General features: G+C 41.5%; 1 protein-coding gene across 1 annotated transcript; it reads right to left on the bottom strand.

The window, feature by feature from the left end:
• Positions 1-156: 156 nt before the first annotated feature.
• Positions 157-26,516, bottom strand: ACE2 (angiotensin converting enzyme 2). Its single transcript, XM_062574407.1, has 18 exons — positions 26,334-26,516; positions 22,960-23,118; positions 20,828-20,921; positions 20,079-20,222; positions 18,714-18,826; positions 17,867-17,975; positions 17,064-17,161; positions 15,373-15,542; positions 14,052-14,278; positions 13,130-13,274; positions 11,442-11,540; positions 10,644-10,766; positions 10,104-10,276; positions 9,063-9,121; positions 3,410-3,510; positions 2,313-2,429; positions 913-1,107; positions 157-274 (listed from the first exon to the last, which is right to left on the bottom strand). The coding sequence occupies exons 1-18, from the start codon at positions 26,514-26,516 to the stop codon at positions 157-159; spliced, it is 2,427 nt and encodes an 808-aa protein (XP_062430391.1).

Genomic DNA, 26,516 nt, shown 5'->3' with positions numbered 1-26,516 from the left:
ACACCAAGTTGCTGTTGCCTGTGAATTAGTAGATCCATAGCATACCAGAACCCATCATGTTTGATGACATCTATTATTGTTTTCGTCCTTGCTAGGCACCATTATTAAAAATGAAATGAAAAAAAATGAGAAATCCTTAGTCCATGCACATATCTTCTAAAATGCTGTCTGGGTATGTTCTGATAGTTCAAAACCCAAGTTGTTTTCACCGTCTTTGTGATAGGGGTTCACAGAGGAGTTTGATTCTGCTTCACTTGCTTTTTCTCTTGCCCTCCTGTAACGAAAATTCTTTTTGTGTTAGAAGCCCCTGTTTTGTTCAAGTTCTTACTGTTCTTAACTGAAAACAGTTATACCAAAATGAATCGTGTTGGTTTTACGGAAAACTTTAGCAAACCCACTACATTTTAGAAACTTCATTAACTGCGAGACATAGAAAACCAACCCAACTATATTGGTGTCAGTGCAACAATATTTAAGGAAAATGGCATTCCTGGACAACCTCTACCATGATAATTGAAGACTGCAGGTGCTGATGAATATGGGCAAATTCTGCTGTTGGAGAGGGTACTGTGCTCCCAGCAGTGCTCCATCAGCCTCACTGCACTGCTGGCAGAAGCCTGCCCATGCTGCAGCTCTCTGCAGCCACACAGTCCAGCTGCCTAGTTTAAATTGCTGATGGAGGGGAAACTGCACTAAGATGCTGATGCAGTGTGTTGCACTGGAGCACCTGAAAGATAGGGAGCTGTACCTTTGGCAAATACTGTGGATATGGGTGGAGGGGCAGGGAATAATAAGTAGTAATTCCTTAAATTGCTTCAGTTGGCTTTGGCAGCCTATCTGTAAGCTCCCTGACTATTCAATCATCTGTACTTCTTTGATAGTCATGATCACAGTATCAAAAATACTACTCACTTTCTTCGATTTCTCTGTCCAGTGATGATCAAGACAATAACTCCAATGACAACCAAGCTAATGACTACCCCAAATATAATTAACCAAATAGTCACTGGTGGTTCATAAGGTGTGGCCAGGGTTGGAAGTATGCCCACAAACTCCAGTGTGTTATCATCCAGTTTGAAAGCTTCACTGATCCGTCCCCGAGACATTCTGCCATGAAGAGCAAATTCAAAGCATTACATATGTTTACTGGAAGAGAAAAAAAATATTCACATGTTTTTAACTTTCCAGTATGCCAAGCTTCCACTGAACTGCTGGGCTAAAAAGCCTGTTCAGTAGATACTGCTAAACTCATATTCTTCCCGCCCTGGGATGGTGGTGACATGGGCTGTAATCCAAATCCTTATTCTTCTGCAGCTGGAGTGAGATGTTCAGATACTGTACAAGCTCTTATACCCACTACAGCTTATTCAAACAAGGCAAACAGTCTTCTGATCTCACTGTCTGCATTTTGCTCCTCATTCTCTCTACGTATAAGTTTCCTGGAGATATGATGGAAAACCACATCTTGGCTTCCTCTTACCTATTTCCCTCCTACAGTCTCCCACAATCTTCATTCTTGTCTTTTTCACTTCACTGAAAACACTTTCCCTGGAGTCTTTTTTGTGTCTTGTTTTTCCTTGAACTTCTGCTTTTGCTGTTGAATTTGAACTGGACAAAGACTTTCATAGCCTTATTCTCCTTGGCTCACCAATTTCTTCAGTAACTTCTTCAATCCCATCTCGTGTTGCTTCTACTTTTAGAATCATGCCCAGTCTACATTATCTGTGACCATCTGAAGATTTACAGTTTTACCAATCATTTCTGCAGTCATAACTTACATTGGTGCCATATTGTGCTATAAAAGAATTCTTCATTGACCTCTAACTGGGAACAAGCTTATTCTCTCCTTTCTGCATATTCAAACATGTCTGGCTTGCTTTCTAATATATCATTTAGGAGTCTTTTCTAGTAATAATTCTTTCACTGAATTTTCGCTAATGAGATGAAGAAAAACTCACTCACATATGCACATTCATGCACATGCACACAAAGTTACTGTGCCCTGTATTTCAGAATATAAGATAGTTCTTGTTTAAAGTTTGATCAATAATATTTCCTGGCAAAGTATGAAGCAATTGGGTATGTTATGACAGTTTTACAAGCTCCCTGAAGCATTTTACATTGGCTGCTGTCCAGGACACCATCAGATAGATGGACTGTTTTCTTTTTTGTCATAACAGCTTCTCCCATCCTAATATTTCCACGTGAGCTGCAGAGCTCACTTTCTTATCATCCTTACTGCTTCAGCTAAACTTGAACACAAGTTTTCCTTCCATCCTTACACATCTTCTTCCCAGAAAGCAAAATCTCACCTGATGGCATTCTCCACATCAGCTCTGGGAACAAGGTCACTGACATTACCCGGCATGCTGACAGTAAAGTAGAAGGAGATCCTTCGTGTCTCCTCCCCAACATGGATGTCTGCAACCCTGAGTGAGAAACAGAAGAGAAACGTGTCTTGATTGTTAAGGTCCCATTGGCTTGAAATCAGGCAAATGAACAGTTGTGTTTGACAAGTGGTGTTGGAGGGATACTTTGTACTAAGTGGATGTTTTTTGTGAACTCAGTTTGGAAATAAGATCAATTTTCCTATCAGAATTTCTTTTTTATATGTGCTGATAAGTAATTTTAAGTAGCGAGCATCTACCCCATATCAAAGACAAACCTTGGCAAAAATTTCCAGGGCTCATGATCTTCTCTAAGCTAGAGGAATTGTCTTTTGAGTGTTTGGGGTAAGGCTCATGTATGAGATAATGCGTGAGATACCCAGGGGAAAAAATCCTTCTTCCTTATATTCTGTTGGGAATAAACCCTAGACATTACGTGACTGATGTTCCATAAAGCAGTATCATAGAGTTTAAGAAGATAGCTTCTGAAAATTGTCCAAGAGACCTAACAAAAATGGTATTTTTTCATATCAAAATCATTTTTGTTTGATACATTTTATGTTTGTAAATAGGCTTAGAAAAGATTAGTTTGCCTGTATGGAATTTTAATGTGTAATGATCAATTAGTTCATCTTTCCAGGGCCTAAAACCCCTCAGATATTCAGTATCATATGCGTACATTGACATACTTTTTTATTTCTAACTGATGCATCTTCCCTGATATTCCCATGCAGATATCAGGCAGAAATTTTCAAGGCTCAATTTCACCCCTGTTAGATAGAAGGAGACAAAGCCTTTTGGGTGTGCTGGAGTTTTTAACTTTAGCACAGCTATTCGTAAACCTCAGACTAGTTAAACAAGAGAAAAGACAATGTATAAGGAAGCTGACACCTCACCTTTCGCAACCAGTGTTTGACGTTGTTTGTTATCACCGTCCCTGCTACGTTTAATAGAAGGCTCACTTAACTCCACCAACTCACACCACTAGTGAACTAGAAACAATAGTTAAGCAAGCAACTCACTGGAAGTCAACTTCTTCATGCTTCATCTTTGAGAAATATTTTCTCATAGCATAGGCAATGGATGACTTGAACAAGAAGAGCTCACTTTTATCCCAGTCATACTGCAAAAACAGCACAAGAGATTTCCATCACAGGTAATAATTATATGGCAAATTATCTGACACTAAGAAATCATTCTTAAAAGAAACAGTAATTCCAATGCTAGGCATGTATTTAAGTATTATTTACTTGTGCTCTGATACTCCTTCAGGAACCTCCTCAAGGCTGTTAAGTCCATTAGCCTGCGAGCTCTGCAGGAGGAAAATTAAGCAGCTGCTCCCAGTGCCAGGCAGTGCATTTTGTGTCCCTCCGTACTGTCTGGTGGCTTTAGGTGGGGACACTGAAGATGTGTAGTCCCAGCCTATCTCCTTACCTGGTGTGCAGCAAAGGCAGCAGAAGCAACATTTGCCCTGTCACACTTCCTGCAACTCATGGTCTGAGCTTTAAAGAGAGAATAATAAAGGGGTCACCATGATAACAGTGCCCATACTTTGAAATTCAGCAGCAGCATGAGCTGGTAGCTCAGGCCATGAGCGAGGACAACCACCATGCTGGCACACAGCTGCTTCTGCCGCCACCGCTGCAAAGCTGGTAACACTGGACAAGGCAGGGAGCACTGAGACAAAAACAGGGAAGACCCTTAAAGCCAGCAGGTGTGAGTGCAAGGCCCAGCAGGACCTCTGGTGGGTGTGAGGTCACCCACTTACCCCAGAGAGCAGCCACTTCAGCGGGGGCAAAAGGATAGAGCTGCTGCTGCTGGAGATACCCAAAACAGCCCCAGCAGCCAGCTCCTGTTCCTAGCACTGCAGAGGCTGCAGCACCCACAAACACTTCTACTTATCCAAGACTCCGACTTTTGGGGCTTTCATCAGAGCAAGCTCCTCATCAGCTTAGCTGGCAGCTGCAGAGAATTACATAAATGGCATTAGCAGTAGTTATCCCACTTCAGTTGAGGAGCTTGTATAACTCGAAAAGGTCTGCCTTGTTCAGAAAATGGAAAGCTGATCCCAAGGTCAAATCATCAGTCTCAGAGGATTCCTGCTCAGGCATTATTCCTACTAATTATTGTACCTTTTGTTTGAAGTCTAAAGATTTTGTAATCTAGATATTGTTTAAAATTACATAATTTTATTTGTAGACCTGTCCCTTATGGGAAGAGAAACTTCCTTGAGGGGATTGCAAAAAGCTCATTCATTTGTGTGGGGAGTTGCAATTTCTGTTTTGTTTTTGTTTTGGTTTGCTGTGGGTTTTTTTGGCTTAGAGCTCCTTGTATCAGTATTTCTGCTGTAGGCAGGTATTTGTTGTTTTTCCCTAGATAGGCAATATAAAAAATGAACTGTTTCTGTGCAGGTTCATAATTGCCTGCCTTATGAGTCCACAGTTATCTACACTGGAACACAAAAGTAAAAAACCAGCTTCTCTGGGGCCTGAACCGAAAGCTGTACAGGAAGCAAAAACGACCGCAGGAGCTGATAATGCACCCGAGTCCGTTGTGCAACATCGTGTGTGCACGAAGGGAAAATTCCTTCCTGAACTCTGTTTCTTTCTTTTTTTTTTTTTTTTTTTTTTTTTTTTTTTTTTTTATGCCCTGAGGGCCTAGATTTGATTGCATTTATGGTTCTTTAGCAGGAATGCCTGTAAGTGCTCTTGCTGGTAATAGTTTTACACAATTCCTGACTTTCTCAGATATCATTCTGGTAGGTGTGGTAGACGGCTCTGCTGTAAGCACTGGTATAAAATCCAGCTACATTTTTCAACTCTGTTGTCCTAGTGAGAGCAATGTAAAATGAAGATATAGAAATACATAGGAGTAAAGAATAAAATGAAGCCACTTCTGCCAGTCTGTGTTGGCTCGGGCCCCCGGAGAGTGGGCAGGTGACCCAGGGACCCTCCTAGCTGACAGCCCCCCAGCGCTAGTCCCAGATGCCAGAGGCTGTGCCCGGTCCAGCTTTTCCCATGAGCAAAGGTTAAAGCTGTAAGTCTGGTTCGCCCTGGCAAATGCACTGGGCTTTGGTTTGCTTAAGAGAAGTCAGCCAAAGCCCTGTGCTGGAGACTTCTGGGCGTTATCGCTATTTTCTCCAGCAGCTGGCAGTGTTCACCATCACAGCCTGTTCTGCTGCTGTGGGTTTTTTCCAAGTTTTCCTGTATCCCCAGTGCCTTTAGGCTCTGGAGGGTATAATTTTTCTTACTAGCAGCTAACTGAGTTTGATTCTTCAACTTCTGTTTTCTGTACTTAGCAGCTTCATTGGCTCTTTAATCATTTCTTTGTGTAGCGTATATTTTGTCTTTTTAAGCATAATGTATTTTAATTGCCAGTGTGCCTTTCAAGTGCCTTTATAAATAACCTTATTAGGCGTAATAGAAGTGTGGATAGGAAGTACCTGGCTGGCTTCCGATCTGCATTTGAGTAATGACTACCCACATGCTTTCCCTAGTCATCCCTGAAATCTAACTTGGTGGTAGTTGTCACAGAGGCTGCTTTGCCTCTGTGGGTGAAATGAAGTTTCCTGAGTGGCCGTGCTCTGTTACAGCATGTTCCCTCCAAGATCCCATGTGTAACTTGAAAGGTGATGCAAGGCTGGCCTCTAAGTCTAAGAAGATCTTCCTTTTTAAAATACACCCAAATGCCCCAAATTTGATTGCTCTCCATTCCTAAAAACACTACCTTGTGTGCCAGCCTTTTACAGCATGATCACACACATGACACTGACCCAGTGCAGATTCTGTGAGTTAATGTTTGCAAAAGGTTCCCCTTTCCAAACGGTGCTGAAGGGCTTTCCCTTCCTGCAACCCTTTATTTTAAATAAGGTAGACACTGAGGGATTCGCTGGGGGTCTTCTGACAGTTCCCCTTGGGATGGCACACAGAGCTCACAGAGATCCAGCTGGAGCAAAGCTAAGGGGGTTTCAGCCTCATCAGCTGGTGATCATGTGCCTGTGTAACAGCCAGAAATAAGGCTACTGCTTTAATCTTGTCAGCCTGAGAATGACTAGTAGGGTAATTGAGGCAGAGCATGCTCCAGCACAGCTGGCACAAGCCCGTCCATGAGTCCTGGTGCTTAATTTGCCAGAACTTTATGCTTTTGAAACCACCCTGCTGCTAATATCCAAGGCATGCAGCTGAGAGCTATCTCCAGCCTGGCCGCATGTGCTGCAGGAGCCCCTCCGAACAAAGCTCCCTCTCTGAGTAAGAGGGGTGATTTTCCCTTTCCAGCCTAACCAGTGCTGAATAGCAGATATAAGAAAAAAATTGCTGGCCTACTCAAAACACTTTCTTCTGTTCTAATCATGCAAAACAGCTCTAAATACATCTTAAACAAACAAGTCGCACTGGATTCCCGGCTTTCGTGCACTGCGAGCAGATAAAGCAGCCAAAACATATTGCTCTGTGTACCAAAGCTGAGAGTCCTGCCTGAGGTTTTCCCTGCTTTTCTCTGTGACAATTCATGCATGTATATTTATGCGCTGCTGGCATACCAGCAATTCAGAATCATGTCCCTGGGAGCTCAGCTTAAGAGAAATTCATAGCAAGGGAGAGAGCCACGCAACAGAAAAGGTTTCTTGCAATTTGGAGATGTGGAGAAGAAAAGACCTGGCTTCCACTTCAAGGTTTAGGAACCTATTGCCCATACAATAATTCAAATTAAGTAATCTGTATGAGATTGTTTTACAGCTGCTCAATTGCACAACAAAAGACTATTATGGCAAAAGGCAGGCATAAAAATGGTATTAAGCTAAACATTAACCATAATGACTAATAAATGTGTTGTAATATGGAACCTTTCCCTACTGCTGATATCAGTTTTGAATTGTATCTAACTCGACTCAGCGGTCTCAGAAGCAATAAAACGCCACTAGGGCTTGCATGGGAGAGAGTGATAGAATTGAGAGCATCAATTCATATGAAAAATGAGCCCACAGTATTGTGTCCTTGCTAATCCAATAGGCTTCTACAAACAGATCTAAATGACCTGCCTCATGACATATTCACTCTTGGAAAATTACTGATGTTCTGCAAGGTGAAAACAGCTATTAACAGGAACAAAGTGTCTGCTCTTAAGCCTTCTATGCCGCCTCTGTGAGTTTAGCATAAAGAGACACAACTAGAATGAGGAGCAAATTTTTAACCAAGTGTCTGGGTTAAACAAATGGGCTGAGTCAATGCTCTATTTAAAATCTTAAAAGCTATCTTTTGTCTTGATGAGTTTTGGAGTAGCTGTAATATATTTTATTGGGCCAGCTGGCATAATTGGGGGAAATACACAAGCTCTTGGGAATGAAAGTTCATCTTCTCATCTGAAATTGAAGTAGCACAGCATTTCATAGAATCATAGAATTAGCAAGGTTGGGAGGGACCTCTGGAGATCATCTAGTCCAACCTCCCTGTTCAGCTGGGTCACCTAGAGCATGTTAGACAGGGTTACATCCAGGCGAGCCTTGAAGATCTCCAGAGAAGGAGACTCCAGCACCTCTCTGGGCAACCTGGTCCAGTGCTCTGTCACTCTCACAGGGAAGAAATTCCCCCTCATGTTCAGGTGGAACTTCCTGTGCTTCAATTTGTGCCCATTGCCTCTTGTCCTGTCACACGGGACAACTGAAAAGAGTTTGTCCTCGTCTCCTTGACACCCTCCCTTCAGGTACTTATAGACTTTGATCAGATCCCCCCTCAGTCTTCTCTTCCCCAGGCTAAACAGGCCCAGCTCTCGCAGCCGTTCCTCGTAGGGCAGATGCTCCAGCCCTCTGACCATCTTCGTAGCCCTACGCTGGACTCTCTCCAGTAGCTCCACGTGTCTCTTGTCCTGGGGAGCCCAGAACTGGACACAGCACTCGAGATGAGGCCTTACCAGGGCTGAATAAGGGGCAGGATCACCTCCCTCGACCTGCTGGCAACACTCTTCCTAATGCACCCAAGGAGACCATTGGCTTATTGCACTGCCCCCCACAATCTGAATAATAAAGATATCTCTGCATAAGGCTTGGATTGCAGAGAGAGAGAAGAATTTTTCAGGGCTGGGAAAGATTATAGCAAATTATCAAACAAACATCTACAAAGGAATGCTGACAGAAGTGTCTCAATGTGAAACCAAGAGCATTTGAGAATATGGGGTGGGGTTCAATCCCTCTGTTTTCACTCCACATTTAAATGTGAAGCATCTACTCTAATAATGATTTCTGAAGGTAGCCACTATAGCCATGATGATGGAAATTAGGAAAAAATGTATGGGTAGATGCTTCATCTTCTGTTTAGATACGTTAGTATAGATGGGCAAAATATAGCACTTTTCAGGTACACAGGCCCCCTTTAGGCATGTTCAATAGCAGATGAAAAATGATCAGCACCTCCACAGAAAAACTCAGCTTTAATAACTCAGTTTAAGCCATCTTTCTTAAAATGGATCAGATCACCCTCTGGAGAGGTCCGTCCACTAATTGTAGAGGGAGTCTTGACCACGGGCTTAGATGAGACATCCTTTACATGATAATGCTTCATCTTAGCTGAAGCCATTCCTCAGTCACAAAAGTCAACTATACCTTGCCTTATTTTCCAAAACCATTAACACAGTGTCTCTATTGCCCGAGCAACACACAGAATGCTACAGTGCAAACGTACTTACCGCCTGGTCCCCCAGTGCTGCTTTCAGACTGATGCGTACTTTGATGGCGTTGTCGGAATCTGATTTAAAGAGAAGCAAGGGCCATGTCAGAACTGCAGCGCCAAAGTTAGTCCCTAGGTGACACTAGGGCAGCCAGGGTTTCTCCATCTACTTTCCCTGGGCTGGCTGGGTGGGATTCGTTTTGCTTCACTTCAGCCATCCCTACTGCAAACATCTACATCTGAGCCATCGGGCATCCCAGTCTTGCTTTGGAGTTGATAGAAAGAAAGAGCACATCTAGGTCACAGTCCTCTGGCCTTTAGACATCTCCTGAAGGAAATGCCTCTTTCCTTCCATGAAGAAAAAACAGTTCAGATGTAGATGCTGGTGTCTGGACAGGTGGCCCTCACCATTAGATTCAGACACAGCAACACCAGATTTACTCCACTTTCCAGTACTGACAGACACTATGGGTATATAACTTGGGTGATTCAACACCCTCTGTCATCATAATAGTCTCAATAATGTATTTTGCCACTGCCTCCTCTTTTTCCTCTTCTTGAGCTCCCTTCTTTGAATAGCAAATGAGAATAAATAAAATAGCACTAATTTTTTGATACTGGTTTACTCCTGCTCCCCCCAAGCTCTGGCAATCCCTCCGGCTCGCAGGTTATGTGGTGCCTACATGAGGCCAGTGTCTCCAGACAGGCTCACCAGCCTCACACTGACATAGCTATAGCAATTGGTGCCTTACAAGCCTTCAGTCTTTCCTCCTTCTGCATATCTGTCCAAAATTTTTAGTACTACATCTATGAAAAAAGAAAATTTCTGAATATTGGGTGAGGCTGTAACAAATCCCATGCATACTGATTTCTGCAGCTTTGGTCATGCAGAAGCCAGTTTGCCTTCCTAGGAGTAAAACTTATTTCTGAGTGTACATTTCCCTTACCCCTGTTTTCCTACAGAGAACAGCCTTTAGTAGCTACAAGAGAAGGGGACTTTGCTAGTCAAGAGTTGTGAGGATCGACAGGTGTTTTTAAATCACCTACAAACAGTACATACATGGAGTCCAGGCTGTATTCCAACCAACAGATCTGCCAGAATTGTTTTTTTGCAGCCAAATAAATAAAGGCTCGAAGTAGTGGAGCAAAGGCGTTGCATTCATATACTTCTCTCCTGTTATGCTTTCTAGTGCTTGAGTCCAGGGCTTGGATCTACCTAACTCAAGCATTTGTCTGTGCAGGAAGGAGAGATAATTTATGTTATTTCCATGTTCCATCTAGACAATAGCAAAATAATCTGTAATCAGTATCAAAAGACTTTGGTTCTGAATTCTCTCTTTCATCCCATCATTCTTATTAAAAAATAAATTATTTGCTTATTAACAGGAGATTAAACCTTTGATGGCTAGATCCTCAGATGATATAAATTTAGTCATCTTGCCAAAACAAAATGAGACGATACATGCTTTTAAGCCAAAAAATACAGTTTTAAGACAGGTTCATTCTCAGTGTAACCTCATTGACTTCAGTAGCTTTCAAGGATGAATAAGGCTTTGTTATACACTGATTTATTATATATATAAAAAATCTGCTTTGTTACCTCAAATTCTGACCAGCTGTTGTGGAATTGGTAATGTCACATGTGTGAAGAGGACCGGTATGTTTAGCTGCCTTGCAAAGTGCTTCCTGAAACTGGAACTGATAAATGGTCCGTGTATAATATCTAAAGGAGAGGCAAGGAGAATGAAATTACATGTTTTGTTAGTTGTCTGGCAGGTAAACCCCCAAGTCCTTCACCTCTGGAAAGCTTTGCTCTGGCAGTTAGCATTCCTCCTTGGGAAACTGCACATCAGGGAGGGAGACCAGCTGCTATTTACAGGCTGCACTATCTGAGATTTAACAAAATGCCAAGCTCAAATACAGCAAGAGCCAAAAATCTGTTTGCTGCCACATAAATCAGGAGTCAATAAGGTTACGGCCCAGCTCTCCACGCTGGTGGAGCTGCTAGGCCAAAGTGGCAGGGATGCAGAGGCACCTCCAGAGTCAGTTGCTCAAGGGCTGCATGTGCACAGTCCGCATGACAGCAGTATGGTGCGTGTTATCTCCCCTTGAGGTAGGAACCTCATACAGGCAACAGATGTGCTCCCACAAGTCTAATGACAGTAGAAAATTTCTTTGCTCAACAAGAAGTTTAGTAGCCTCCCAGCTGCTCAGGGACTGCTATAGAGGAGCCCCTGATGTCCACAGAAAACCTTCCACTGAAATCTATGGCCTTCAGTCAGGACTTCAGACAAAATAAGATTGTGTTTTCAGACTCTCCAGTTGGTGTTTGGGGTAATCAGTACTTCTTCCGTACCCAAAATTGTCATGATTAAACATTGAGCAAGGATGATGCTACCTTATGAAGGAGTAATCGTTGGCCACGTGAAACAGTGCTGCAGGGTCGCAATAGGTTTCATCATGGAGGACTGGTTCGACCACACCAACTATTTCTCTCCTGGTGATGGAGGAAGGAAAAAACACAGGATTTTCATTAACAGTTAATGAGAAAAGAAATCAACTGACTCTATGCTGCCTCTATAAAGTCTAATGTGTATGGGCACCTCTTTCACTTCGAACTGAAAAAAAAAGTACAGCTCTCAGAAACCCTAAATGAGTACTGATCCACAGCTGGAGATCACAGAGAAAAAGCTGTGCTGAAACCAAAGCATGAAGAAAGGATTTGTCTTGTAGTAAGGTGTGCAGGGAGGAATCGGTGGTGTGAAATATCCCACAAGATATGAGCTTCACACACATGCTTTGACCCCCTCCCAAGGTCAGAGAATAAGGTTAGTGTTTGAGTGCCGGGTAACTGCAGACAGGGATCAGGTGAACCAAAAGGTGTGTGATTTGCTGTGCCACTGGGCTGGGGATGAGGTTTCATTTATTTTTCCTCTCCTGAAAGTGTATCTCCCAAATAGTACTATGGAAACAAACACGTACCCCGATTTCTGAGAGTAGTAATAAGCTTACATGGAAAAATTTTATCCATAGACCTGTACAACAACATCTTAGTCCAGCAGAGAGCTTTGCAGTACCACTATAACAGGTGTGGTAAGCTTCCCTGAACAGCTTATCATTCTCTATTTCTGACATCTCTGCTACTTTTCAATAAATAGAAGCTGACCGATTTTTACAGTGGTTAAGGACACTTGTTTATATCAGGTTTTATTATAGATTTTGTTTGCTGATGGAGGCTCCATTTTCAGTCTAGGGTTTGTTTGGTTTCTTTGTGGTTTTTTACTTCTGTTAAGCTGCCAAGGAATGATAGACTCCAATCCAAAGCAAACTGTTTTTTAACTCTGAACTCCAGGGAGTTGAAAATAGATTAGCTGGTAGGCATCATCCATAAAAAAACCTCTGGATGTTACTTGCCGAGGGAACTGTGTTTTCTTGAACAAGAAAGGTGGTAGCTAAAAAAGATCAGAAGCAGAAAAAAAGCCTGGCCTGTAGGAATATCAGTGCAAAAGGGATGTAAGAAGTAGTCTGGATTCTTTCAGACAACATACATTCAAAAATACTCTAAAATGACGAGAAAAACTGAAGCAGAGAAGCATGCACAGCTATTCATTTGATCTAAAACTTTATGTTTCTTAGGCTGGCAAGCATGATGAACTTGACTTTCCACCTGTCCTTTAAGAGGTGGAGAGTAAACCAGACCATATGCCTGATGGCACTTAGGGCATGGCTGTACTTACGCTACTAAGATGTCTTGAGGCATGGGTCGAGGAGGATGGCAGTATTGATCTCAAGACCTGAATGCAAAAACCACAGGCTGTCTTCACTGGAGAAGTGGAAATTTGAAATGAGGACTGAAGTCTGCTGAGGAGCAGGGTAAATTATTCAAGGCTGAACAAAGCAGAAGCGTGGACATACTGCTTGTGAGACCTTGCCTGCTCCACACTGGCACTATATTGTGCTTTATAGATACTCCTTGAGACATAGACCCTGCACTGGGGGGCACAGGCACCTCAGTATGTTGAGTAACTAGGAAGGGAAGGGTTTTCAGGATCATCTGCAAAAATGCTCCTCGTTTCTCAAACTTACTTCATCTGCCACCACTGCCTCGTCCATTCCTGCTTTGTAATATTACCGTTAAACACCATCCACCTCCACTTCTCCAGCATGTAGGTAAAAGGCATTGTTCCGACAATCGTTAGTGCTTGCTTGAGCAGAAAGTTGATTTCAGTTTCTGAAGACAGAAGCAGTTAAAGTAATGGTTATGGTAGCAATTAGTGTATGATTAGACAGCTCAAGTTGCTTCCTTTTACAGCTAATGCTTACTTTCAGTTGAATTTATGGGTTTTGACTAAGGAAAAAAATTGAAAGAAGAATACCAGTTGGGGAAAAAAAAAGGAGAAAATATCACTGAAGTTTTGTATATAATTTTGTTATCTCTTTTTTCATCCAATTCTAGCTGTTAAATAATCTAGCCCTTTGGCATTTAAGCTTCATTTTCCTCCAGTTCAGAGTCTGGGAAATTTTGTGCTGAAATTTTTGGTGTATTACATTATAATGATGAACACAGTCAGAGAAACCAAACAAACTGCATTATAGTGAGGGCTTGTGTCTCTTATGTTGCCTGCTCATTATCCATATAAAAGAGAGACGTAAATCTTAAGGCTCTACTCTCATTTGATCTGCTAAATACATTCCTTGGTAGAGAGAGATACTTATGACTTTATACAACAGAAAATGAAGACTGTTCTAAGTGAACTACGAAGATTTTGTGGTGAATCATTCCATTCTGAAGGTAATGAAGAGCTAGCAGTTTGTTTATAGATCAAGCAGCTGCATTGCAAATCAATGTTCCTCACTTTGTGACGTGTTTTGGGAAAAAAAGTATTATTTCTGATAAGTCAGTGAGGCAGAATTTTCAAAAGCCTCTAAACTGCTTACTCAGCTTGACCCTGACACAAAATACGGGAGTGTTCGTATTTGAATGCATAACAGTCATGGGTTTATTTACCTGCATCCTCTTGGAAAGTTGGCTCTAAGAGGCCAAGAGTTTTCAAATGCTGAGGCGTAGCTGCGGAGAGTGACATGATTTCGCCGATGGCTTCGTGGAAGCCCTCGTTCGCCCCGCTCCTCAGCAGGTAAGGCAGGGGAGAGTATGCCATGTCGTACTCGATGTGGCCCATCTCGTGATGCGCCGTCAGGAAGTCGTCCATCGTCACTTTGGTGCACATCTTGATCCTGCGCCCCAGGGCAAAGCGTTCGCAGTCCGGGAGAGGCTGGCACAGCCAGGCTGCTGCCCGAACTACCTCCCGCCGGAACTGCAGAGGCAAAGCAGCCTCGAGACCTTCCTAATACCCCTCGCCCCAAGCAAAACTCAAATATCTGCCTCCTACCGTGATGTATAGCTCCTCTAAGGGAAACTTGGAGAGGAACTCCACAAAATACTTTAAGCCACCTTCAAATTTTGTTGAGAGTAGGAAAATATTGCAGTTTTTTAAGAAGCAGCTGCACTCTGAAACTTAGCAAATAAACTCACAGTGCATATGCGAGTGAGTATCCACCATCAGACTTAAAAAGCAGAAAGCATTGACAAAAACTGTATGTTGGTGAGACCTGATACTTTACCCTCATGCAGGTACCACTCTGTAAAAGAAATTATTTTTTCCTTTCCAAATAAGATTTTCTTTTTTCTCGAGATTGCTCAGATGTGAGGCTGACCACTTCCAGCTCTCAACCAAGGATTTACTGTGGATCAGCCTCTTACCTTGATTAACTGCAGGGAATGCAAGAAGGGACAGAATTTGTCCCAAGATACTTCATTATGTGGGAGCTTGCAGTACCTCTCCTAACCCAAATATGAAATTGACTATTTTTTCATAAGACTCTGGAAAGCTCTCTACTACTTCTGATATATTTACTGAAGACAGCAAGTGTATTCTCAAGAGGCTTTTCACTTACCATCTCAGGATTTGTTGTAGAATGTGTAGGAATCCACAAATCCCACTGGTATCAACAAGTACATGCATTTCTGCTTATTTTAAAGCCCTACAACATAGTCAATATTTCTCTATTTTATATAAATGGCAATCACTTCTCTGCTTAAATTTGAAAGTAGTCCTTAGATCTTCACAGAAGAAGTTACATGGTACAGTGGATTTACAATCTCACAAGGTCTGCACTGCTCTCTTTTCTTTCAATTCTCTCTTATTAATCAGCAAAATAAAAAAAATGGAAAAAAAATCTTAAAACAGCAATTTGCCATTGCACTCTTTTACAATAAATACAAATATTTTAAGAGATGGTATAAGAAAGGGTCACAGTAATTGTAGTACCTGTAGTCCTGCTTCCCCATATCCCATGCTGTAGGATGGCAAACAACCTTCCTGTTATCAGTTGGCTCTGTAAGCATCGAGTTATTCCAGAAGCCCTCAGTCATATTGTAGAGCCCAATAGAGGTGAAGAAGGCCTCAGCGGTTTTGAATATTTTGATGACATCCCAGTTCTAAAACAGACAGTGCCACCATTAGCCAATTCTTCTGTAGGGAGCCTGTTCCCACAACTACTTAAATCAGATTTATTCTGGCAACTGTCTTAAAACAGAACAGTTGATTTCATATTTGTCTCTCAATGACTTCAAATCAATATCTTGCTTATTGAAAGTAAATGTCCGTCACTGGCAATTTTGTAAATACTATTGAGAACTAGCATTAAGTATTCTCTCTCAAATAAACGAGGTCTCTGTACTTGGTCAGAAGATAGCACCTCACCCAGAATCCAGAAGCACAAAAGATAACATGGTTAAAATTAAAAAAAAAAAAAAAAAAAAAAAAAAAAATCCTGTCAGTAACACCTCAGATCTGAGATCCCATTCTTTCTTCAGCCTCTTCAGCTGGGGGCAGCTTGTTTGAGAGAGTAGAGCTGCATTACTAGCAAATGAGTGAGAGGAGAGCTACCTCAGAATGATAAAACCTGGCAAATCTATCTGTAGGAGTTGCTTATTAGATTGGAACTGCATGAAAGTGTCCAGAGCATTTTCAAATGTTATTCAGCAGTTTTTCTCATTCTAAGTAGCAGGAGCTCTATATTTATGTGGCATGAACCTGCCAACTGCAAAGTAAGCCCAGGTGGCAAATTGGGATGAGAATCCTAAGCGAGGCACATGCATGGACAAGGACAAATCCAGGTGTCTACCCTGAAACTCTGTAAGTAATGCTTCCCTTCCTCACAGTGATGCTTCCATATACAGAAAGTGAAGACTACTAGGGCATCCCAACAGTAGAAAAGGGAGTCAGATGAATACAAATTTATTTAAACTGTTTGAGTCAAATTTAGCTATTCACTCTCGTGCTACAATAATATTTGAAAGGAGCCTTCCCCATGAGAGGAGGGTAGGTTTTAGGTAGAGTCACATTTCAGAAACTAAATCCCATTGATTATATTCTACTTTGCAAAAGCAATAAAGTTTAGGCAACTGTACATACAGTTGTCTTTGCCCACATCCTAGGTATGATAAAGGTGCTGTTATGTTTGTTATCTCTACAGATCTCAAACACAGACCTTATGGTGCTATGCAGTTATCAAAAGATAACAGACAGCATTGCACTTTCCTTGTGGTATCCAAATAAACAAGGCAGGCAAAAAAAAATGTGATACACAATCTATTTGACTGTGGTAATGGCTGACAAAGGTCATATTTGATTCCAGCCAATTCTATAAATCATGAAATATTTTTATATATGTAGTATATCTCTTTAATGGATAGATGTCCCTGAGAAAAATAGACTTGGAGCTAAGATGATTAGCCAAAGAGGGTGGAGAAGAATTGGTGAACAATAAAGTTAAAAGGTAGAGTGGAAAATGAATGAAAATTTAAGAGAAGGGCAAAAATGGATGCAGAAATCAATTCTTTCACTGCATTAGGACAGCTGTGATTTTCTAGAGAGTGGCTTATGTGCTGTGCAGTTTTTATACTGTCTAAATTTGTTATATAATGCATATAGCTAATGGTTTCATCACTTCTTACATTTGTAACCATTGCAGAAGTTACATCAATGTTTGGTTTGGCTTTATAGGGAACAGTCAAGTCATACAGATTTGTCCAAAATCTACCCCACATGTCACCTTGAAAAAAAAGAGAAAAATATTAGATACACTTTAAACAATTGACTCTATACTGTTCAAAAGCGCCAGACAATTCTGTAAGTTTTCTAATAACATAAACAGATATTTTTGTATACCTAAACAGGTCTGATCCAGATGTCTTTGAAGTGGAGGGGAGCAGCTCTGGGAAATCATCCATGGGTCAGTCAGACCAAAGATTCTTTTACTCCCCAAGATAAGCTGTGTTTGCATGATACAGTTTCAGGACTGATCACCTTTCGAAAGGTCTATCAAAACTGAACATCTGTGCTGTTACTCTGTCATTGAGCTAGACTGCTCATATATATTACAGCAATGGCAGTTTGAAGTTGCATATTTTGAAAGCAGCCATGGAGCGCCAGAGCTAAGAATAGGATTTAGAAAAAAAACCTGCCTGAAATTCTTACCTCTAAGGAAGAAAAGTGCTGCAGAATGGAGGGAAATGTCCCAGTCTAAGTGCTGATGAACTGCAGTTTTGTGCTGGGTGCCCTCTTTGCCTGCCTCTGCTGCTAAGCACCAGTGATATCTCTGCAAGTACTTTCCTTCTCTGTTTCTCCTCTCACCTTTCCTCATCTGTAATCTGTTTGTTAATAACTGATTAAACAGATTACTCTGTTCCTGTGTGCCTTAAAAGTGCCTGTCTTGTGTATCAACTTAAGCTTGCGTGATAAGGCTGCGTTTTCGTACCAAGCAGATGAGCAGGGAGGCATCCTGTTGAGCTGATGAGTTCTGGGCCATAGACCTGCTCCAGCCTGTGCCTCACGTAGGCGTGCAGCTGCTCGTATAAAGGTTTTATCTGCAAGGAGAGGAGGAGAAGGAAATAGACTACTTTCTTCTATCGCATTCCTGCCCCCTGAATAGACAGCTTCAAAGGTGTGTCTCTGACTAAAGTCACCTGTCAAGTAAATGCATCCCGAAACCTGCAACTGAGCTTTGCCCCCTCTCCCAAGGGCTCAAACTCTGAGCCTCGATTCTGGTCCCAGAAGTTTTGTTTCTGTACAAGACAAGCATTTCTAATTTTAGACCTAGAGTATCAAAGATGCTATTTATCCTATAAGAAAAATGCCTTCTCATGAGCACTACCTGGAGGGGAAAGTCAAGGCTCTGCAGAATACCTTCTTTTTCAGACTTTGGCCCTGTGTAGGGCCAAGTTGCACTGTTCCTACACACAACTGCTGTCGAGGGTCTTTAGGAAAAGATGCCTGGCTCCAAAAAGGTTGGCTATGAAGATAATTTTTACAACAAATCTAGGGCCTTTAGGATCAAGGGGAGAAGGACATTTCCTCAAAGAGTACAGGTCTATGTGTTCTTTGCATCTTTCTTTTCGGCTTGCCTGGAAGTGCAGCTGAAGTAAAAATGTCCTGAATATCCATTGGCATCTGCAAACCCTGCACAAACTGAGACCAGCTAGTTCTGAGCAGGTCTAATGTTACCTCACAACATTGACATGTGGAGCCCATCTCTGTAGACATCACAAAATACAACCTTGTGGCATAGGTAAGAGTTATTTCCCAGTTTGACATGGAGCCTCTACCTGCTCAAATGTCTTCTCCACATCTTCAATCAGCCGGTCACGGCTGTATTTATACTCCTCTGGATAATCTGCTTCATAGTTTGCTCTCCAGTAATCTCCATAGTCAGAATAACCTATAAAACAAGGACACGTTATATCAGGACATAGTACCTCGAATTGTCTGCGAGGGAGAAGAGTGCTCCATGAAGGCTCTGTTCCACTGGCATGGGGATACAGATTTCCAAGAGTAGTGAAAACTGCAATCATGGTAATCTGCTAATTAGGGTCATTCTAATTGGAGTGGAGGTCATGGAGACCATCACTCCTGACTGGAGTTCCTCAAGATCTGAGGGAGGGCAGGAGCCTGGATCTTAAGGGGCTCTCAAAGAAGACGTAAAATGGTGGATATGAAATAAAAGCCTTGCCCTTCAGGAACAAACCTTTAGGACAAGTGTAAACACCATGACTGAAAGTCAAATGCCAGTTTCACTAAGCTTAGCTCCATTAAGCCCAAAGAACAAATGGTTCATAGGTAAGGTCTCCTCCTCACTCTTTCTTGAGGTCTTTTTGGCAGAGAAAGTCATGACATTGCCCACATTTGCTTGAGATTTTCCACCAAAATACTTTTTTCCCTCTGCTTAATCATATGGACTATAATTTCTCATACTTGCTCCCTAGCTTCAGCTTAATAACTTTCAGGAAACAAGGAGTAAGGTGATACAGCTGTTGTTTTGCCAAAAGACAGATGATGTAGCCACTTCATGCTAGGTGTTTATGCTGTATTTTAGAAGCCCACCAAAGAAAAATGGTAGCAGTATGCCAATTTTTCTTGAAAAGACAATTTTCATTGATTTGTAAGATCTCTGATTTGCAGCGCAAGACGTTTACCTTAGTGCAAAATCTTTTTTCAACAACCAGCTGCATCTGCTGGCTCGGGCCTAAAAAAAATTGTGATCATTCCAATCAGAGCAGAACACTTAAAAATGTAACACTGCCTATGGCTGGTATAGTGAGGTAAAGTCCAGTGGAAAAGATGTCATCAAGAATACAGAGACCCACTCAGCAGTCTATAAATTGAGTATACATGTCCGTAAGTCACAAGCAGTCCAGTATCTAATGAAGGGCACTGATACATTTGGGGGTTTGAGAAAAGTATCAACAAAACATCTACCTTTTGTCCCAAGTTGGTGAGAGAGTTCTGTCTGATCTTTGGCATCTGTCTGAACTACTTTTCACTTTGCAACTATGCACATTGAGAGCAAAATACATGCATAATGCTCATCATTGTGTATAAAATCATGGGTTTTGAATTCCTGTCTAATACGTGCAAGACTGTGGTATGTTTCTTAATTTCTAGAAGCCAGGAAGAAAAAAAAAGCAACTTACCATTAAGCTTTGCAGCCTCATTTTCAAGATCAACATACTCTTCATATAATGGTCTCATCATCCTGCCAACATCAGCTCTCCAGCCTTCCCACGCCCAAAGTCTCTCATGATAATCAGTGCTGTCAGCCATAATACCATCCAGACCTACCAGAACAAAAAAATAAGTATCAGGCCTAGTAAAATAGAATTTTTTGTTTTTACAGTAGGCAGAAGAGCCAAAGCAGTAGTTGCTCAAACTAAGGAGCTAAAATTTTTAGTCTGATACATTAAAAAAATCCAATATTTTTATTGTATCATTTTTTGATCTAAGATTTTCCACTTTTTGACTTTAGGGGGCGTGGAGCAGATCATGAGTCGCTTAAAATAACCTTGTTCTAGATTAGTTTTCCTTACATTAGTGGTGTCCTTGGGATTGGTCTCAATGCATTGAGTCCAACAAGACTTTTGTGACTGGGGAAAAAATTAGAGTTCCATGGTGCAGGAAAATCCCAAATGACTGGTAGGCTATCACAGAAGCTGAGCAGCCCTACCATCTCCTGCATCTAGGGGATGGTACATTGCATTTGGAACAGGCCCACTGGAGATCTCGGAACTGAAAGTGCATTTAAATAATGACTAAGCTTTAGATAGTAGGATCTATTTAATAAAACTACAGCCTATTCTCTCGCAATCAAGAGCCACTCTTGGGCTTTCCTCTTTTTGAATGTGCAGTATAAAAGATATAGTGTAGACAATTGTTTATACTGTACCTGGTTCCAGCACCAAACAGTTAGATGGATCGCTAGGTTTACAGACAGTCCCAGTACTATAGATGGTGCTCATTGTATTTAACACAGTGCTCAGCTGCAAGTTAGATGCAAGATAGCCCATCAGAAACACGCTCTGTACAAAATAGCAGTCAATTATGCTAATTCTTTAAGAACTTGATTCACCCACAGGCTTAACATTTAAGCATATGTTTAAGCTCGATAGAGATTAACAAAAGAATTTGCCTAAATGCATTACTGAATCAGGACCTAACTGGAAAAGACAGGTAATCTCTCAGATACATGACATAATCTACAGATCCTTAATATCCAGTCAGGCAGAGCTCTGGATTTAATGAACATTGACTGTCACGAGACAGCTTTCAAATATACAGCAGCAATAAAACAATAAAGTTCAGCAATACATTATTATGAATGTGGACCCACCTGAAGTTTCCAGGTAGATTATGGGTTGGAACGAATGATAGATCCCTTTGCAGATGCTGCCAGGCTGATTGTTGCTTATATTTTTTAACTTCGCATCATCCTGATGTGAAGTTAAAGATCTGCTTATACATTATTATAGAGAAGTTACTTTTCATGTCTTGGATTAGCTGAAGGCCAAATGCGTCTGAAATTACTCAGCTCCATCTCAGAAGCTACGCTACATAGCATTATATTCTATTATTTTCCGTTTATGTTTTTAACTTTTCATACTTATTTTTCCTTTAGGACTACGTTGCACCATGTTTAAGTTTTAAATCAGAACTATTTAGAGCTGTCAAACAGGAAGCATAGTTATGACCAGATACAGTTTTCTATGTCAGCATTAAAATGAGTGGGAAAACAGGGAAATTTTATATCACTGAAAAATATTTAAATATTCCTATGGAATTCTGTCAAACTGCAAAGACACTTTTTTAGATAAGAGCCAGCAATTTCAGGTGCAAAGGCCACTTATCTAGGAAGTTAAAAGTGTCTAAACATGGAGGGTATTGAAGAAAGTATCTCCTCAACAGAAGTAGCAAAGCCATCAGTGCACCACTGTGCTCTAAAATAAGTACATAATTTTATGAACCTTTGGCATTCCCACCCAGGTAATCTCTCCTTTCAGAAATAAATCTTGTTTGGATCACACAGGAGATCCAGCCAGTCTGCTGCATTTCTTGTATGGTGGTTAAAACTGCTGATTTCAGTAGAAAAAGCTAAGGATCCTTCCATAATCAGGACTGTAGCATATCCTAACCCAATGCTATGTGTCAATTTGATCTCCACTAACAGAAAACTAATTTAAACAGTAAAGCATTTGGTTATAAATCCCTTTTGAATCTGTATAGCTGCTCACTCCAGTTCCACAGACACTTGTTATCCATATACATACGTTTTACATGTATTTGTGAATGGAAATGTCAGATCTCTTTTTGACTCTTGCTAAATGCTGGGCTTCAACACACTTCTGTGGAACCGGCTTGCCAGCCTGCTCTGACCTCAGGAATGCCAGTGCACCTGGTGCTTATTGCAACCCTTGTGTTCCCCCCTTGGTTGTGGGGCCCCATAGAGAGCCTGGATCGAGTGGCTGTGGGCAAACTGTTGCAGGTAGAGAGATATCTTATGCTGGCATCATCAAGGAGAAAAAGGTACGTAGAAACACATCCTCAATTTCAGTCGGATAACCTGGCACGTACAGAGAAAGAAATACCTCCCCTATCTCCATCTTTTTGTCTCACTGAATGTCCTTTCCCCTGTTTCTTTCTGTTCGTTACACTACACTTTGACTTAGCTAAGCGCTTAGCCCATGTATTCTTTTCTTCTTATGACTAATCCTGCCATTTGTGCAAGGACAAGTGTTAGACATGTGTAAGCTTGAAATTCATCACATGCATTATGCAGCAAAGCTGCCTACCTAAGTGGGAACCTAACTTCATAAGCCAGAAATAACACCCCCTCCAGTCCCATACTGCTAAAATCACCTAGTAAAGTTATGTTCTCCATACTGATTTTGAGATAGAGTATTATCATGAGAAAAAGATTCATGATGACACTGTGGTCTTTCTCAGGGGTATTTTGAAGCGTAGCTCAACTCGCACAGCAAAAAAAAAAAAAAAAAAAATGGAGAGATATGTTTAGCAACTTACTCTAGTATATTTTTCTGGTGATAGCACAGATGATCCTCTGTCCTGGAGAGACTGAATCTGGAATCTGATGAGATCATCCTTAATGTTGGCTAATGGGAAATTGCTGGCGTTCCTCGAGGCTTCATCGTAAAATGCAGACCACTTGGCACCCGCCTCATTCTAAAAGAAATTCACATAAAGTCTGAATTACTCATCTGAAAGATTGCAGCAGCCTGATATATTTATTGGGCCAAAATATTCTTTCTGATGAACAATTTGTTTGTGGGATCTGCTCGCAGATTTCAAGTTTTACCAGTACTTGTACTGTGCAATGAAACACATGAAACTTTGACTTTAGTTTATTCACACATCCAGATAACTAATTTTCGTTGGAAACAGCAAGAAAATAAGATTGTCTTCTCGCCACAGGCTTGTTATAACTGATCCAACATCACCTGTGTTCCCTGTTAGTCCAGCTCACCATGCATTCTTCCTTTAGTGCTTTCTTTGTTCCACCTGTACCAGGCAAAATGTGGATACAAGCCACGGGTATGATCTAGATCACATTCCCCATTTCTGCTTCAGTAGTAGTAGCAGCCAAAACCCAAGATATTGATACTGAGTCCTTTGATTAAGCAAATACCACTCTTCTCCTGAAGTTTTGGTAAATAAAAGTTTTGTGTGGGCATGGAAGACTCTAAACAGATATTTAAATTGGGCATGCAAAACCTGAATTTCCTACATGAAATTGCTTTTGCCGCTGCTGCAATTGCATACTGTGACACATGAAACTCAGTTTTCAGTGCACAAAGCGGTACCATAAGAACAGTATTTGGGACTATCTCTGAGAAAAAACATTTTTATCCTTTCCTCTTCCTTTATGTGTTTGAACATTGTTTAGCTCATCGGCACCTGTCGAAGATGACAAGAACAATACTAATTAACCAATGTCCTTGAGATATTCACATTAATTCTGCACATGCCAGAGCTTTCCAAGGTGTGGAGGGGGCACCTGTAACATTTATCCCTCCTGGCCGAGGTACCAGAAAACACAAATATCCCTCCCGTATTGGGCCTGCATTCAAAGTCATGTAGGAAACACTGCACAGGTACATTATTTCTTAGCATCAGACTTTTAGAAAGGTTTCAGGAACAATGAAATGGATGCAGTTTCCTTTCCTCTCTTTTTGAACCTGTCACCCTTGTGCAAATGCAAGGTCAATGCTTTCACCAGAGCTGCTCCTGGGTTTTCCAGCCCTGTGTGCGATGAACCCCCTGCCCACTGCTGCAGGCTTTGGAGCAGAGATGTTGCTGCAGAGACCAGCCCTTTGCCATCACACCCCTCCAGACCGGCCCATACCTCACTTTGCCTGTGCCACACCTCTGCGGGAGGGCAAAAGCATTGGCATTAGCCCAGCAGCAGCTTCATGGACTCTGCCCCCTCTTCTGCACCAGCCCCCAGGGACCGCCGTTGCTCAGTACTGCACAAAAGTCAGCGAGCAAGAGCCTAGAACTCACCCAGAGCACCAGCATCCCTGTATAAATATGGTTTTTGAATTACTTGTCCTGTGCAGAGCAGGAGAGGTGCATTAGGAGCAGAAGTAGAGGCTCCTTTGTTAGAAAAGCCAGGGGAAAGAAGTTAACGTGATGTTATTTCCTCCTAGTTAGAAGAAACAGTTGAGAAGTTGGAGGAATAGTTATGGATTTTGTGACCAATTTATATGCATGACAAGGAGCCAGAAGGGACACTATACATTAACTCTGGTCCTCCAGCAGAAAGGGAGGAGGGGAAGCAATGGGTTATTACTGGTGCTACTAAAGAGATCAAGCTAGAGAATACATCCTCCCTGAGTACTGAACTAATTGCTTCTTATTGCTGGTATCTCCTCATGTATTTTATTATCTTCTCATTAATGCTGAAAGTACTATATGAGGCTTTCATTTTATGTGTTTGGAAATGTTACAGTGTAAGTACCTGGTGCCTTCAAAAGCATTCCAGATTGACAATGATTAGTCATTAGGATGTCTTCCAGCAACCAGTCTTCTTGCTTTAATTAAGAAGTGCTATAATTAAACCATGTTTTAATGAAGCTATATGACCATAAAGTGGGTGGCTTACACTATTATACAGAAGTAGATGTGGGATATTAAGCTCTGTTTTTATGCTCTAAATTGTTCTGGTTTGCCTTCTTTTTTTTTTTTTTTAATCTAGTTAACTTTGAAATACACGTAACTATAAAATTCTTAGTGGTTGTTGTTCATTTGTAAAGGGCTCCAAGGTTATGAGATGCTAGGCTGCAGTATGGCAGTATCACTAACCAGTCAGATCATGGGTGAATGCTCTTGGTAAATATGATACTTTCCTAGAGACCCGGTTGACTGGGATAACCAGAAACTGGTATTTAAAGACAAGACAAACTGTGTTGCAAGGTATTCTAAGTACAAATGCTATAGCCTTTCCTGCAGTTATAGATTGACTTTCAAACCAGTGTACTAGACTACTGTACTACAAACTAGACTGCTGGCTTTTAGAAATTTGTGATCTCACTTCATCTTTCTCCATTATTTCAGGTAGTCTGCTAACAGCACTGACTATGACAGTAATGGGGATAAGTGATTTTCCCCACTGTACAATGGATACAGACCACTACAAGAGCAACAGAAAACATTTTTTAAAATGCTCATGTTCAGAAAATGTTTACATATTCAGTGAGAAGTAAAGCTGTAAACAGCAACAGAGAATGATAAAGAATTCTCTGTGGGAGAACATGGCTAGGACCAGTAAAAAAATGCCCAGTGGTTAGTTTAGTCTTATGAGAGGTGAGAGGTCTGTGCTCAAGTGGATGTGTGATTTGAATCTAGTTTTCTTACACCACAGATACTTATCTCAGGGTGTACATAACCTCGAGCTTTGGGAGAAGGCCATCATCTCTGGGCTACACTGTCTCCGAAAGGAAAGGCCTTCAAAACGTAATGCCAGGATAAGTTTGTAGCAGCAAATCCTGAATGGACATAGGTATTTCTCTCCAGCTTAGGTTTAGGTTCCTAGGAGAACCTCTCCTCCTAGGAGAGACAGGCCAAATGCATAGCGCTCTCTCTCCACTCCCTGAAGTGGCTCAGGGTGATGGTTTGGAGCAAGTCCATCCTCAGATGGCCGGCTGTCCTCATGCACTGTGAAGGCAGCCCAGGCACCAGCCTTAGGGCAGTAGGGGTCTGAGGCCCTAGAGTTAGGCATCATTGTGCTAAAACAAGCCCTTCTCCCTTTATGAAGCTAAACTGCAGCTACTAATGTGGTAGGATCCAAATTTCTGCCAACTTTCATGGAACGAGAATAAAATAGAATACAACCACCAAACTCTTAAAATAATAGTAAAGCAGAAAGGATGAGCACTTACCATCTTCACTGATGTCTCTTCAGTAATGTTGGTATTGTAGTTCCATGAGGCAAGGGAGCTTTCATAGCTGATATCTTCCGCTTTTATATTAAACTCAGTCAGAAACATTTGGGCTTGTTGTGTGACATCCTGTGGGGTCACAACAATACTCAGACCACAGAGAAGGCAGATGTGGACCAACAT

Source organism: Rhea pennata, chromosome 1 (genome assembly GCF_028389875.1).
Source record: "Rhea pennata isolate bPtePen1 chromosome 1, bPtePen1.pri, whole genome shotgun sequence".
Classification (NCBI taxonomy): Eukaryota; Metazoa; Chordata; class Aves; order Rheiformes; family Rheidae; genus Rhea; species Rhea pennata.
Note: the sequence above shows the minus strand (reverse complement) of the source record. Positions and strands in the feature narration are given on the sequence as shown.

What these genes read in the sequence shown, in the direction of transcription:
- ACE2 (XM_062574407.1), bottom strand. Translation starts at nt 26,516, where the DNA reads ATGTTGGTCCACATCTGCCTTCTCTGTGGTCTGAGTATTGTTGTGACC. An exon ending in TGAGGCTGCAAAGCTTAATG is followed by an intron (nt 18,827 to 20,078) that starts GTAAGTTGCTTT and finishes CTTGTTTTATAG; the next exon opens with GTTATTCTGACTATGGAGAT. An exon ending in AGGCAGTGGTGGCAGATGAA is followed by an intron (nt 11,541 to 13,129) that starts GTAAGTTTGAGA and finishes CTCCATCACCAG; the next exon opens with GAGAGAAATAGTTGGTGTGG.